This window comes from Rana temporaria, chromosome 6 (assembly GCF_905171775.1).
Source record: "Rana temporaria chromosome 6, aRanTem1.1, whole genome shotgun sequence".
Classification (NCBI taxonomy): Eukaryota; Metazoa; Chordata; class Amphibia; order Anura; family Ranidae; genus Rana; species Rana temporaria.
The window spans coordinates 8,779,919-8,795,139 of NC_053494.1; the positions used below are offsets into that span (position 1 = coordinate 8,779,919).

At 48.1% G+C, this 15,221-nt stretch overlaps 1 protein-coding gene across 1 annotated transcript; it reads left to right on the forward strand.

The window, feature by feature from the left end:
• Positions 1-1,393: 1,393 nt before the first annotated feature.
• On the forward strand, positions 1,394-15,073 carry LOC120943016 (E3 ubiquitin-protein ligase RNF8-like). The gene is made up of 3 exons (XM_040356054.1): positions 1,394-1,825; positions 4,740-4,806; positions 14,465-15,073. Exons 1-3 carry the CDS (start codon positions 1,549-1,551, stop codon positions 14,718-14,720), a joined length of 600 nt encoding a protein of 199 aa, XP_040211988.1. The 5' UTR covers positions 1,394-1,548; the 3' UTR covers positions 14,721-15,073.
• Positions 15,074-15,221: the final 148 nt, after the last annotated feature.

Below are 15,221 nucleotides of genomic sequence, written 5' to 3' on the forward strand. Positions count from 1 at the left end.
TAGGGGGCGCTGTAGGGGTTAAGTGTGACCTCCATAGGTGTGCGCAGCCTATTGCATTAGGGTGGGCACTCCAAAGCTCAAACCATAGGTGTGCGCAGCCTATTGCATTAGGGTGTGCACCCCAAAGCTCAAACACACTCTACTGATCACTCACAATATTCATTCAGTAAGGAAAGGGGACGGTAAATGGCATATTTCCTGGCCCCTTCCCCCACTCATCCTAAAACATCCACAGCAACAACCAGTGGGAGAGGAGGGAAGCCGGGCAGTGCTGTGGGGGGAAGGAGGAGGAGGAGCCAGGTCAGTGGGGGAATATGTTCTGCACAGGGTGATTAGGGTGTGCCTGGGCACACCCTGCGCGCACGCCTATGGTGACCTCATGTGTGTTTCTAACTGTAGGGGGCGGGGCTGGACGTGTGACATCATTGATCGCCTTTCCCTATATCAGGGAACAGACGATCAATGACACTGTCACAATGAAGAACGGGGAAGGTGTGTTTACACTCACCTCTCCCCGTTCTTCAGCTCCGGTGACCGATCGCGGGACACCGGCGGCGATCGCGTCCCGCGGGCGTGGTCACGGAGCTTCGGACCTAGGGTTGCCACCTGTCCAGGATTCACCCGGACAGTTCAGGTTTGGGATCTTGTGTCCAGGTTTCAGTCTGCCTGAAACCCGGACACATTATTTAGACTGGGCTGTGGCTCCCCAAGTAACTGAGGTAGTCACACAAAAATCTGTTGCCATTCGGGAGATGCCGGCCGCTGTCTGGGGGCAGGTTTGGCATCACTGAGGGGGAGCCACGAAGTCAGCAAGAGCAGTTTGGCCACACCCACTGTTTGCCGCAGCGCGCTGCAAAGGTGCCCCAGGTCTTTTATTATCCTATTGTGTATACTATGAAAAAAAATGTGCCCTGTGCCTCTAAAGTGTTTGGGTTTGGCTTGAAGAAAAAGTGGCAACTCTATTCGGACCGCGCTCGTGACCCCACGGCTGGGCCTTAAAGAGATACGTACAGGTACGTGATTGTGCCCAGCCTTGCCATTCTGCCGACGTATATCGTCGATAGGGGTCCTTAAGTGGTTAAAGAGGCCGCCGTACAGCTATGGCAATTCGCACAGGGGAGCCGTTCTGCCGCCGTCAAACGACAATAAGAGGTTAAACATGTGCGAAGAAAATGCCTCTGGCAGCGAAAAGGTCACATGACTCCTGTGGAGAGCGGAGCTCCAGTCTGTAACCAGATACCACCAGGAAATGCAGATGTGACAGAAAACGTCGCCTCTACTTCCACGTGTTGTTTCCAATGTCTATTGAATGTTTGTTACAATAAAGTTCATTAAACAAAAAAACAAAAAAGTGGAGTGGAGGTCACACGTTTCCTGTGGACAGTGGAGCTCCAACTACAGCCATTTATTGTTTGTTACAATAAAGTTCAATTGAAGGATTGCTTCCTGTCAATCGTGGAGCTCCCCTTTGCAGCCAGATCCTGTCTTAGAAAGAGCCGACGAGAGGGAGCTGAGGTTGGCATCTTCTGGGGCACCACATAGGTGAGGATGGAGCGCACCGTGCGAGATGTCCTGCTCAAGGCCTTGGATAATCTGACTGAGCAGAGCTTCCAGAGGTTCCGCAGCAAACTACCAGACTGTAAAATCGAGGAGGGCTTCAGAAATATCCGCAGAGGATCGCTAGAGAAGGCAGATCGGGACGATGTGGTGGATCTGATCCTGAGGAACTACGCCAATTCTTACGGACCGGAGCTGACGGCGGATGTTCTGGAAAGCATCGATGAGGGTCGAGTGGCCTCGGATCTTCAGAAGGATCTGGAGAATGGTAAAGCTGGCCATAGGCTTTGGATGCCCGTTGTATATGGGGCCATGCCGGTCACTGGCATCTCATTTATAATCAGGGAGGCTATGGGCCCCTTTCACACTCGTGTAGTGCCATTAGACCGCAGCGTGGGGTAGGACGGTGTACCGGTGGGTTTGGTGCAGGTTAGTTGCACTTTCACATTTCGAGGGGCTGTCCCTCATTTAGGAACATAGGGCCATATTCTGGCTAAATGTCCGCGGACGGCGCGTAAGCCATTTACACTCCGCCGCCCCAACCTACAGGAGCAAGTGCTGTATTCCCCAAACACTTGCTCCGTAGTTTGCGGAGGCGTAGTGTAAATGGCCCGGCGTATCCCCGCGTATATCCAAGGGGGCGGCTTCTATTTAAATTAAGCGCGCCCCCGATTCTAACGAACTGCGCATGTGCCGGGCTTAAAATAGCCCAGTGCGCATGCTCCAGTTCTCGGCGTAAAACGTCAATGACGCCGACGTGTGCATCATTGACGTAAAGTCATATTCAAGAACGACTTAGGGAAACGACATAGCCGACGGAAAAACACGGCGCGGACCCGGCGCCATACTTAACATGGCCTACGTGGGACTTGCGTAAACTTACCCCTCATATAGCAGGGGTAAGTTTACGCCTACGCAAACGACGTAAGCGACGGTTACGCGACGCAAATTCGTTCGGGAATCGGCGTATCAGGCTCATTTGCATAAACAAATGAGACCTGAACGTAAACGCCATCTAGCGGCGGGCGGAGTAATTACATTTAAGATCCGACAGTGTAAGTGACGTACACATGTCGGATCTTAAGTGTATCAATGCGAAAATGATTCTAAGAATCACTCGCATAGATACACTGGCCAAAAAAGAGAGATACGATGGAGTATCCTGAGATACTCCATCGTATCCTTACTCAGAATATGGCCCAAGTTCCCCCTGTCCAGGGGCGGCCCGTCCGTTAAGGGCGCACGGGCGCCGCCTCCCCTTTCCTTCACCCCCTATTCATGCGTCTGGCCACTTTGAGGCCACTGGGCGCATTAAAGGGGTTGTAAAGGTTCTTCTTTTTTTTTTTTAAATAACAATGTCATACATACCTCCACTGGCCCCGATCCTCATCTTTTGGGGGTCCCACGGCGGCTGTCTCGGCTCCTCCCCGCAAGAGCTAACCCCCTTCATGGGAAGCGCTCTCCCAACGGGGGTTAGCTTGCTGGCGTGCTCCCGTGATACAGCCAGCGGCCATCGCCGCCGATTGTATCACTCGGCCCCGCCCCCCCCGGCGCGCGTCGCATCATTGATTAGATTGACAGCAGCGCTAGCCAAGGGCTATCAATCCATCCAATGAAGAGCCCAGAAGACTGGAACCAGTAGCCAGCGCGTTCACGAGGCGGGACTTTCGAGGGCTCAGTGAAGTAAATCGGGGGGGGTGGGGGGCTTGTAAGCATCGGATGTTTACGCGAAGATTTACAACCCCTTTAACCACTTCATTACTGGGCACTTAAACCCCCTTCGTGCCCAGACCAATTTTCAGTTTTCATCGCTGACGCAATTTTTATAATTTTTTCCCACAAATAGAGCTTTCTTTTGGTGGTATTTGATCATCCCTGCAATTTTTATTTTTTGCGTTATAAACATAAAAAGACAGAACATTTTGAAAAAGAACACAATATTTTTTACTTTTTTGTTATAATAATATCCCAATTTTTAAAAAAAATAAATAAAAAATTTCCCTCGGTTTAGGCCGATACGTATTCTTCTACATATTTTTGTTAAAAAAAATCGCAATAAGCGTATATTGATTGGTTTGCGCAAAAGTTATAGCGCCTACAAAATAGGGGATAGATTTATGATTTTTTTTTTTACTAGTAATGACGGCGATCTGTGATTTTTTTTTTGTCAGAACTGCGATATTGCGGCGGACGTATCGGACACTTTTGACACTATTTTGGAACCATTCACATTTATACAGCGATCAGTGCTATAAAAATGCACTAATTATTGTATAAATGTGACTGGCAGTGAAGGGGTTAACACTAGGGGGTGAGGAAGGGGTTAAATGTGTATCCTGTGTTCTGTGTGGGGGGAGGTGACCGATGCTGTGTCCCTATGTACAAGGGACACAGATCGGTCTCCTCTCTCCCTGACAGGACGTGGAGCTCTGTGTTTACATAACTAAATAACCGTATAACTTTACGTCGGCAAGCAGTTAATGAGCGTTTCGCAGTACGAGCGCTGTATTTAAAAAAAAATCGTAACTCGGTTTGCGATTGTTGTCTCGCAAAACGAGCACGATTCAGGCCAAAGCAGGGTGTGCAGTACCGCTTTTGGCCTGAGGTGGGGGGGGGGGGGTGCCGGAGCCGAGCAGAGCCGAACGGCGCAGATCGGAAATGCACGGAAAGGCCCGAGGACATCACAGCTGACCTTGGCAAATCTCGGGAACAAAGTCTTTCCGAGGTATGCCAAGGTGTCCCCGAGCCTTTTCGGCCGTTTCCAAGGCTCTCCGGCGCCCCGCCCCTGGCCGCATTCGGTATTGCGTGTGATTGAAGTCAATGCAGAACTAATTATTTTCGTTTCCATTGACTTCAATGGGGATAGTCGCTTTGATATGCGAGTGCTTTGGATTACGAGCATTCTCCTGGAACGGATTATGTACATGAGATTTTTTTATTTTTAATAAATTTGCAAAGATTTCAAACAAACTTCTTTCACGTTGTCATTATGGGGGATTGTTTGTAGAATTTTGAGGAAAATAATGAATTTAATCCATTTTGGAATAAGGCTGCAACATAACAAAATGTGGAGAAAGTGAAGCGCTGTGAATACTTGCCGGATGTACTGTAAACGTATCTTCTGTCCTAGAGAAGAAGTGCGTGGGACGCTATGTAATTTTTTCTTTCTTTCTCTCTCTCAGAAGTTTTTCCAAAAGTCCGGAGAACAAGACCATTGAGGAGGCCGGTGCAGCGTGCTGAAGATGAAGGGTAACTATGTCCCTCTTTTAATCATAACAAGCAAAGTTTAACCACTTCAGCTCCGGAAGATTTACCCCTTTCATGTTCAGCCCATTTTTTGAGATACTGCACTGCGTCGCTTTAACTGACAATTGCGCGGTCGTGCGAAATTGTACCCAAACAAAATTGACGTCTTTCCCCCCCCACAAATAGAGCTTTCTTTTGGTGGTATTTGATCACCTTTGCGTTTTTTTTCTTTGTGCTATAAACTAGGGGTGCAACGGATCAAAAAAACTCACGGTTCGGATCGTTCCTCGGATCAGGAGTCACGGATCGGATCATTTTTCGGATCGGCAAGAAAAAAAAAAAAATTCTCCCCCACTGTAATATCCACATCTCCCCCCCCCACTGTAATATCCACTTCTCCACCCCCTTGTCTGTGCAGAAAGACCCCCCCCCTCGTTGGTGCAGACAGACCCCCCCCCCTCGTCGGTGCAGACAGACCCCCCTCGTCGGTGCAGACAGACCCCCCCTCACTCACGGTGCAGACAGACCCCCCCCCACTCTCGGTGCAGACAGAACCCCCCCACTCTCGGTGCAGACAGACCCCCCCTCTCTCGGTGCAGAAGACAGACCCCCCCTCTCTCGGTGCAGACAGACCCCCCCTCTCTCAGTGCAGACAGACACCCCCAGTAGTAGGACTCCCCGTGTGTAGCGGTTTGTCCCACGAGTGCAGGCTACTCCTCCTCTGAGTGTAAACAAACCCCCCCCCCCAGAGGAGGGCCGCCACCGGGTGTACCAAGATGGCCGCGGCACCGGAGCTAGGCCGAAGCCGCGGCCATAATATTAGGAAAGGCCGCGGCTTCGGCCTTGCTCCGGAGCCGCGGCCATAACATTGGGAAAGGCCGCGGCTTCGGCCTAGCTCCGGAGCCGCGGCAGTCTGCGGATCACAGTGTGTGCCGATCCGAAGGTATCGACCCGTTCGGATCACGGATCAACTGTGATCCGTTGCACCACTACTATAAACAAAGAAATACCTGACAATTTTGAAAATAAAACAATATTTGTCTTTCGTTCATGGATGGACACAGCACTTAGTCTTGACCTTAGGGTTATCCACCTTCTATCAGGAGAGGACTAGGCAGAACATGTTGACAAAAATCAAACCTTTACAGTACCCCCTCGGGCTATAACCCCTCACACTGCATCCAGCAGCTCAGTTCGTCAAAAAGCAGTACAAACATAAAAAGGAGGGGTGGGTGCTGTGTCCGTCCATGAACTTTAGAGAAAAGGATTTTACAGTGAGTACAAAAATCCTATTTTCTTTTTCGTTCATGGACAGACACAGCACTTAGTCTTGACCTTAGGGACGTCTCCCCAAGCAGTGTAAAAAAAACGAGGTGTGGGAACAGCAAACAAACTTCTACCCAAAACAAGCAGAGCTCCTCAACGGAGGAGTTGCAACCTTAAACAGCCGCCTGCAAAACCTTGCGGCCGAAGCAATCATCCGCAAATGAATTCACATCAACCTTGTAAAACGTAGTGAAAGTGTGAACGGACGAACCAGGTTGTCGCCTTACACACCTGGGAGACAGATGCTTGATGTCGGAAAGTCCAAGGGGCACCTATTGCCTTGGTTGAATGCGCTGTGACAGGAAAGGGAGGCACCCGCCCTTTTAGGGCATAAGCCTGAATCACGATCTGTCTGATCCACCGAGAAATGGTGGCGGTCCCTCAGGCTATAACCCCTCACACTGCATCCAGCAGTTTTTTTTGCCTAGCATAGGAGAAGGACCTGGCTCCCGGTTGGGACTATTGGTCCTAGAGATTTTTTGCTACTTTTTTGATCCTGAGATCTACTATCAACTGCCGGCTGGGTGACAGGCTGGATAATATAGATCCTGGTAGTCTCCCCAGCCCAGCCATCGAGTGTGAGCAGACCTTTAGCTACGCGCTGGGTCGGCCACGACATGCCCCATTTGCTCCTGGGGTGGCCAGTGAGCTATATGCTCCGGGGCACACATATGACCGGGCTACTGCTGTCCGAGTCACAGTGTGTCGTGGCCGACAGCCACCCCCTACGGCTCGGGTGATGAGTCAGTCTGGAATGCGTCTAGCAGTCCCCGCAGGGGACTGGGCATTCCTGGGGAGGTCGACTAGGGGGTCTCTCACTCTCCCTTTCTTCTCTCCCTGTCCTTTCCCTCCTCCCCATGCACTGTGGTGGCTGGGCCTGCTGTATACCTGGCAGGGAAGTCCTCCGGGGGGGCTCTGAGTCCTGGCAGGGGGCTGCGTTGGGTGTCCAGGGTCCGTTCTCCATAGTGGGGTGTTTCCTGGTCTGCCATGTGGGATGCTCGGATGCTCAGCATGTTCGCAGCCTTTTTTCCTTACCTTAGAAACGGCCATTTTCTTGTAGCATGCGCTCGTTCTTGCTGAGGCGGCCGGCGGCCATTTCTTGTAGCCCCAGCTTAGTTTTTGCCTCTAGCCCTGGGAATATCTCTCGGAACGGCGTGAACAGCACAGAAACACCTCAGACGCAGGAGAACACCGGAGAGGGCAGACAGTGGCGCTGTGTAGTACCTGGGTCAGGGTGGTGAGCCCTCTGTTGCAGGTAGGAGGGTGGACTTTTTGTGTACCTTGCCTTGTTCCCTACGGGTGTCAGGCGAGTATGAGTCAGCATGGCGTCCGAAGCTGGTGCTTCTTCCCCAGACATCCCTGGGTGGCAACCGGTGCCCCTGCACCTGCAGTGCCTATGGACACTTTGTCGGCGGTCCTGGAGTCCTTTGTTGCCAGGGTGGAAGCGGTGTGTGGGCGTAAGGGGGTTAAAAAACGCCCCCTCCATCTTCTGGGGAAAGCTCTGATTCAGACTCGGGCCTTGCTGTGGCACACGGCCCCTGTTCTGACGTGTCAGAGGATGCAGACCAGGACCATTCGGACACTGAAGATGACTCTGTGTCCGGGTCAGCGCAGGAAAGAGCTCTTGTTGGACCACTTATCACAGCAGTGTGGGATACCCTAAAATTGGAGGTTACGGCGGGGCATATACTAAGGTGTCGGTCCCTTTTGGGTCCCACAAGCCGACCCGCACTGCTGAGATGTTTCCCTACATAACTTATTTTGATAAGGTTATATAAAGAATGGGAACGACCGGAGCTGGCCTTTTTGGTTCCTAAAAAAAATCTCCCCCGATTGTGGACCCCCGGTATCCAGGTTAAACAAGGTAACCACGATTCCAGTGGAGGGGACCCCTGCTTTTAAGGACCCTGCAGACAGAAGGGTCGAGGCGGTGGCCCGATCCATGTTCATGGTAGTGGGGTCAGCATTGTGGCCAGTGTTGGCCATGGCCCTGGTGTCACAGACACTTACCGAATGGGCAAAATTGTTGCACCATGAGTTGGAAGAGCAACAGGCTTCCCCGATCTGCGTGGAATTGGTTGACCAGTTAGTGCATGGCCTTAAGTATGTCTGCAATGCGGCCTTAGATACAGCTCCCTTTCTTTCCAGCGCCTCAGTATCTGCTGTGGTGCTACGTTGCCTGATTTGGCAGAAATGCTGGTCCACGGACCAGACATCCAAGAAGGCTTTGGCGGATTTGCTCTTCCAGGGAGAGAGGCTATTTGGAGCCTCGCTGGATGACATTATTAAAAATGTCACTGGGGGTAAGAGCACACTGCTCCCACAATCCAGGAAAGGTAAGGAGCCACACCATAGGCCAGGGCCCTCCTTTTCCGCTCAGAAGCATTTTTCTTGTACGCTCGGAGCCGCAGGTAATCGTTCCCAGGCCGACAAGGTGCCCGCTGAGGGACAAAAACGTCCCTGGTTTCGCAAGCCAAACAAGCCTGCGAACAAATCTGCGACAGCATGAAGGGTTGCCCCCGTCCGACTCTCGGGTGGGGGGTCACCTTTGCGAATTTGCAGCTCGGTGGACCTCCCTGCTTTCCGACCAGTGGGTTTGTGAAGTGGTTTTATCCAGGTACAAGATAATTTCTTTCTTGTCCACCAAACAGATTTTTTCCCTCCAACCTTCATCTTCTTTCGGCTCGTCGGGATGCCTTGTTTGGGGCAGTGCAGGACCTGCTGATACCCGAGGTGATAGTACCTGTGCCGTCGCCGGAAAGGTTTTCGGAATTCTACTCCAATCTGTTTGTAGTCCCAAAGAAGGACAGGGTCCGTTTAATCCTGGATCTCAAGGCCCTCAACTGCTTGATAAAAGTACAAAGGTTCAGGATGGAATCAGTTCGCTCTGTGGCCGCTGCACTCCATCCGGGGGATTTTCTGGCGTCCTTGGATATCCAGGACGTATACTTGCATGTCCCCATATGTGTCAGGCATCAGAGGTTTCTGCGGTTTGCAGTCGGGGAAGAGCACTACCAATTTGTAGCTCTCCCTTTTTGGCCTGGCATCGGCACCAAGATTTTTCACCAAGGTGCTCGCCCCGATTCTGGCTCTGCTGAGACAGCGAGGGATCGCTATTGTGGGCTACTTGGATGACCTCCTTCTGAGAGCAGCTTCCACCTCAGAATTAGGTGCCTCTCCACATGGTCTCAGAGGCTGCAGAGACGCCCAGTCAGACAACGCCACGGCGGTAGAGTATGTCAACCATCAAGGAGGAACAAGAAGCTTGGCTGCAGCATTGGAGGTCGTTCACATCCTGAGGTGGGCAGAGCAGAGCGTGGCGGCTCTAACGGCCATATACATTCCGGGCGTAGAAAACTGGCAAGCGGACTACCTAAGTCGTCAGATGCTGGACCAAGGAGAATGGTCACTACACCCGGATGTGTTTCGACTCCTTTGCCTGAGATTGGGCACGCCAGACGTGGATCTCCTGATTTCTCGACTCAATCGGAAGGTATTGAGGTTTGTGGCCAGGTCCAAAGATCCCTGGGCAGACGCGACAGGCGCATTGGTGGCTCCGTGGGGACAGTATCGGCTAATTTATGCCTTCCCCCCGCTAAAACGTATTCCTCGTCTGCTTCGAGTAGAGACAGAGGGGATTCCGATGATTCTAATTGCCCCAGATTGGCCTTGGTGTCCCTGGTACACTGACTTAGTACGCCTAGTGGCGGATGTTCTTTGGCGACTGCCGATGTGAGAGGACCTTCTGTCGCAGGGTCCTATACTTCATCCTGCTTTACAGTCGCTGGCTTTAACGGCATGGCTGTTGAAAGTCAGGTGCTAAGGGACCGAGGCCTGTCGGATTCGGTCATTTCCACCATGCTGAGGGCACGGAAGTCATCTTCTCTGAAGATTTATCATCGCACGTGGAAGGCCTACATCTCTATGTGTGAGGAGATGGAGTGGCATCCATGGGCATATTCGGTTTCCAGGATCCTGCTGTTTTTACAAGGTTTTGCAGGCGGCTGTTTAAGGTTGCAACTCCTCCGTTGAGGAGCTCTGCTTGTTTTGGGTGGAAGGTTGTTTAATGTTTACTGGATGCAGTGTGAGGGGTTACAGCCAGAGGGACCGCCCCCTGTACAGGTTTGATTTTTGTTAACATGTTCTGCCTAGTCCTCTCCTGATAGAAGGTGGATAACCCTAAGGTCAAGACTAAGTGTTGTGTCCGTCCATGAACTTCAGAGAAAAGGATTTTACGGTGAGTACAAAAATTCTATCTTTTCTATCTTTTTACTATAAAACACATCCAATAAAAAAAATTAAAAAAATCGAATTTCTTCATCAATTTGGGCCAATATGTATTCTTCTACATATTTTTGGTAAAAAAAAATCCCAATAAGCGTATATTGATTGGTTTGTGCAAAATGTATACAGTGGGGATGGAAAGTTTGGGCACCCCAGGTAAAAATTTGTATTTAATGTGCATAACGAAGCCAAGGAAAGATGGAAAAATCTCCAAAAGGCATCAAATTACAGATTACACATTCTTATAATATGTCAAAAAAAGTTAGGGCCAGATTCTCAAAGGCGTTACGACGGCGCAACACCATTAGCGCCGTCGTAACACCTCATCTGGCCCCGGGTATCTATGCGACTGATTCTCAGAATCAGTTGCGCATAGGTACCCATTAGATCTGACATGCGTAAGGCTGTTACGCTGTCAGATCTTAAATGTATTTTTTTTTCCCGCGGCTAGGTGTCGCATCGTCGCTTTTCCCCGTCGTCTATGCAAATGAGGTAAGTACGGCGATTCCCGAACATACGCGAGGTCGACGCAGCGAATTAACGTCGTTTGCGCAGCGTACCCGACGCGTAAGGTTGCCCCTGCTAATTAGCAGGCGCAACCAATGTTAACGATGGCCGTCGTTCCCGCGTCGAATTCAATAAAAATTACGTCGTTTGCGTAAGATGTCCGTGAATGGCGCTGGACGCCATTTACGTATACATCTAGGCAAATGACGTCGGGGCGACGTCATTTAGCGCAATGCACGTCGGGTAATTTACCCAACGGAGCATGCGCAGTACGCTCGGCGCGGGAGCGCGCCTAATTTAAATGGTGCCCGCCCCATTTGAATTGGGCGGGCTTGCGACGAGCAATCTAACGCTACACCGCCGCAAGTTTACAGGTAAGTGTTCTGAGAATCAGGATGTAAACCTGTAGACCTGCGGCGGTGTAACGTAGATCTCATATATTACGCTGCCCAGGAGCAGCGCGAATGTATGAGAATCTGGCCCTTAGATTTTATTTCCATCATTTACACAAATTACAGAAAACAAAAAAATGGCGCCTGCAAAATTTTTAACTTTTGCGCAAACCAATGCATATACACTTGTTTATAGCGCAAAAAATAAAAACCGCAGAGCTGATAAAATGCCACCAAAAGAAATCTCTATTTGTGGGGGGAAAAAAAGACATAAATTGTGTTTGGGTGCAACATCGCACGACAGCGCAATTATCAGTTAAAGCTACGCAGTGCCGAATCGCAATGGCCCGGGTTATTGGGCAGCCAAATCCTCCGGGGGTTAAGTGGTTAAGGACAAATTAAATTGTGTTTTTGGTTTGTGGTGTTCAAGTGTAGTGTAGTTCTGTTTTAAGAGGGGTAGAGCTGGAGTTTGTTTACACCTGTGGTTGCTGTTGTGTGCAATTTGTTTCATTGGTTTTTAACGAATTTCGACAAATTCGTTCATTTGGAAATATGCGATTTAGCAAAAATCCGTTTAACTATTTTTTTAATTAGAATATTCGGAAATGAGAAAATTCAGAAATTAGAAAATGCGGAAATCCTGAATTTCGAAAATTCGGAAATTCCAAAATGCGGAAATTCGAAGAAATTTCCGAAAATAAGAACAAATATTTGAAAACCCGAAAATGTAAAAATCGTAAATAATAACTTAACTATTACTTATTAAAATATAGGTATTGGAATTTCCTTTCTAATTTGTCTGTTAGTGAAGAATACCAATTTATCTGAAGTTACGAATTACCTGGAATAATGAATGCCATATCTAAATAAATGGAATGGAACAAATTATTAAAAATAAAACATTTTTATTATTATTATTATTTATCATAAATTTGTTCGGTTTCATTTGTTTAGATGCGGCATTTGTTATTTTGGATAATTCGTAATTTCGAGATAAATTCGTATTCGTTATGTTCACCAACAGCCAAATTTGAAAGGAAATTCCAATACCTATAATTTAATTTGAAGCCCACAACTGGCCATTTATTAGAATGTCAGGCCAAGAGGGTGGGTAGAATGCATTAGTTGTAAATATAAGTTAACCCAACGGGGAGCTTTTCTATTTAGAATGGATGTCTTTTTCTATATATAAAATTTGACATTATTTACAATAGTGTATTTTTATTAATAATATATGTAACGGTCACCACCGTTTACGATATTCCCATTCCATCAACCACGACCGCTTATCCGACAGTCCGACAATCCAGCAGACACTATCCATCCCATTTCCCAAAATAACCGAGACGACACAAAATCTGGTACTGGTTCCAAAATGTATGAACGCTTTAATTGGTATCTTAGCTTTCTTATATACAGTACAAGCATGTTAAAGTTAATCACAGGGACAAAGAAACTCTCCACCCCCAATATCACACACTGGGGCTTCAGTACACATTCAGATGGGCTAATTACTAATCGTCCCACAGACGTCCCGTCTCCGCATTAGAGGGGTTAATTACTACTGCTTGACAAGTTCCCCTCACCTGTTACACAAAACACATTCCTTTACTAAACATAATTGACATGCTAATTCCCTACCTCTGAAAGGAGACATCTGACCCTTCAGACTTAGTTAGCATCACATAATGGACAATGGAATGTCTTTCAGGAGTCTACGCAATTAACACCTCAAAAGCATGTGTCCCCCCCCATTGAATGAAAACACTCCATTTGGAGTCAGACTTTAACAACCTGTAAAATTACAAGATATCCTGCAAAACATGAATTATCAGTAATGTCCCATCTCATGTAATTTATAGTTAATATTTCTCAGTCACCCTATGCCCAAAAGGGGCACAGGATGACCCAAGAGTCATTAGTGACGCTGGCACAGGAGTACCCCTCATCCTTCTAAAGTCTCTGGGTGTCATGGGTCATTCTGTTACAATATATATGTGTTCTTTCTCTATTTTAGTCACATGACAATCCTATCTATTAGGGGTGTAACGGATCGTCACCGATCCGTGATCCGAACGGGCCACCCCGTTCGGATCGGCACACCCCGCGATCCGCGGAGCGCTCCGGAGCCTAGGCCTAGGAAAGTCCCCGGCTTCGGCCTAGCTCCGGAGCGATCTTGCTCCACCCAGTCTGCTTGCCAGAGCCCAGCGTGACACGCCTCCCCGCCTCCCCGGGGAGGCGTGTCACGCTGTGCACTGGGCTCTGGCAAGCCGACATGGAGAGGGAATAGTAGCAGAGAAGCACTAGTGTGAGAGGAGGAGGGGGGGGGGGGGGAGAGCACATTTCACGGGTGGATTAAAGAGGAAGCAGGTGAGGCTGTTTGGGACTTGTTAAAAGTACAATCTTGATGTTTTTACAGCTATATATATATATATATATATATATATATATATATATATATATATATATATATATATATATATATATATAATTATATATAGCTGTAAAAACATCAAGATTGTACTTTTAACAAGTCCCAAACAGCCTCACCTGCTTCCTCTTTAATCCACCCGTGAAATGTATGTGTGTGTGTGTGTGTATGTGTATATATATATATATATATATATATATATATATATATATATATATATTACACACACACACATTTTTTTTTTTTGCGCTGATCCGAAAATGATCCGATCCGTGACTCCTGATCCGAGGATCGATCCGATCCGTGAGTTTTTTGATCCGTTACACCCCTACTATCTATGTACCACTTGATCTTACAATAAAAGCTCCTGAAGAAGCGGCTAAACCCTCGAAACATGTTGAGCAAGAAATTAGTATTTTCTGTGGATGTTTCCAATGTTCTATTGGGTAACGATATTATGTAATAAAGTTTCTCCATGATTGTCATGATGTATTTTTCTATTCTATGAATATGTTAACATATATAATTTTGTAAAAATTGTTAATATTCGGTACACTAAAAGTCCATATACAGCCTCATCCCAATCTTTACTCATTTCGATCGGATGAAGGTACCACTTATAACATTTTTGTATATAGACGGCACCTCCTTATAATTAGTTGTAAATATAGTAAAATGATGTGAATTTCACCTTTTTGTTTCTGATGTTTCCGTTTTCCAGGGCGGCCCCCAGTAACATGACCAATGCCCTGACCTGCTGCGTGTGCATGGAACTCTATACGGATCCGGTGTCTCTGCCGTGTGGCCATAGCTACTGTATGGGTTGTATCACCAGGACGTGGCAGAACCAGCATCCACGCGTGGCCTCCTGTCCTCTGTGCGCAAGGACCTACCCCAACAGGCCGGAGCTGAACAAGAACTGGGGCCTGTGTGAGTTAGTGGAGGTCTATAGAGCTCAGCCCGGCCAACACTCCTAATACATGAGGTCCGGGGGGGTCTATAGGTGAACAGGATCCCCCTGCGGGCCCCAATAGACATCAGATACAGTAAAGCCCATCTCCGGGGGGAACAACAATACTCACTTGCGGTGGAGTTGCCCTCACACTTCAGGCTTGAAGAGCTTCTACTGACTAAATGGCTTTTTACCTTCATGCATTCTAATACTTGGTGCTCCAACTATTTAAGGCCCTTGAGTCTCCTTAGATTTTATCAGATGTTATAAATGTGTTGAAAAGAAAAAGTGAGAGAAATGTGCGATGTTTTAGTGTTTTCTTTATTCATTATTCTCTGTGATTTTGGATTTCAGTAAACAAACACTATATTATCAAAAGTATTGGGACGCCTGCCTTTACACACGCGTGAACGTTAAAGCGGAAGTAAACCCTTGATGAATTTCTGCCAAATTTATAGACGTATGATTGTGCAATAGGCTTTAACCCTTGGCTAATCACCTAAGGCAGGGGTCTCCAACCCCCGAT

Excerpts from the sequence above, each read along its gene's own strand:
- LOC120943016 (XM_040356054.1), top strand. The coding sequence starts at position 1,549 with ATGGAGCGCACCGTGCGAGATGTCCTGCTCAAGGCCTTGGATAATCTG. Across the intron at positions 1,826-4,739 it reads TCAGAAGGATCTGGAGAATG|AAGTTTTTCCAAAAGTCCGG; the intron begins GTAAAGCTGGCC and ends TCTCTCTCTCAG. Across the intron at positions 4,807-14,464 it reads CAGCGTGCTGAAGATGAAGG|GGCGGCCCCCAGTAACATGA; the intron begins GTAACTATGTCC and ends TCCGTTTTCCAG.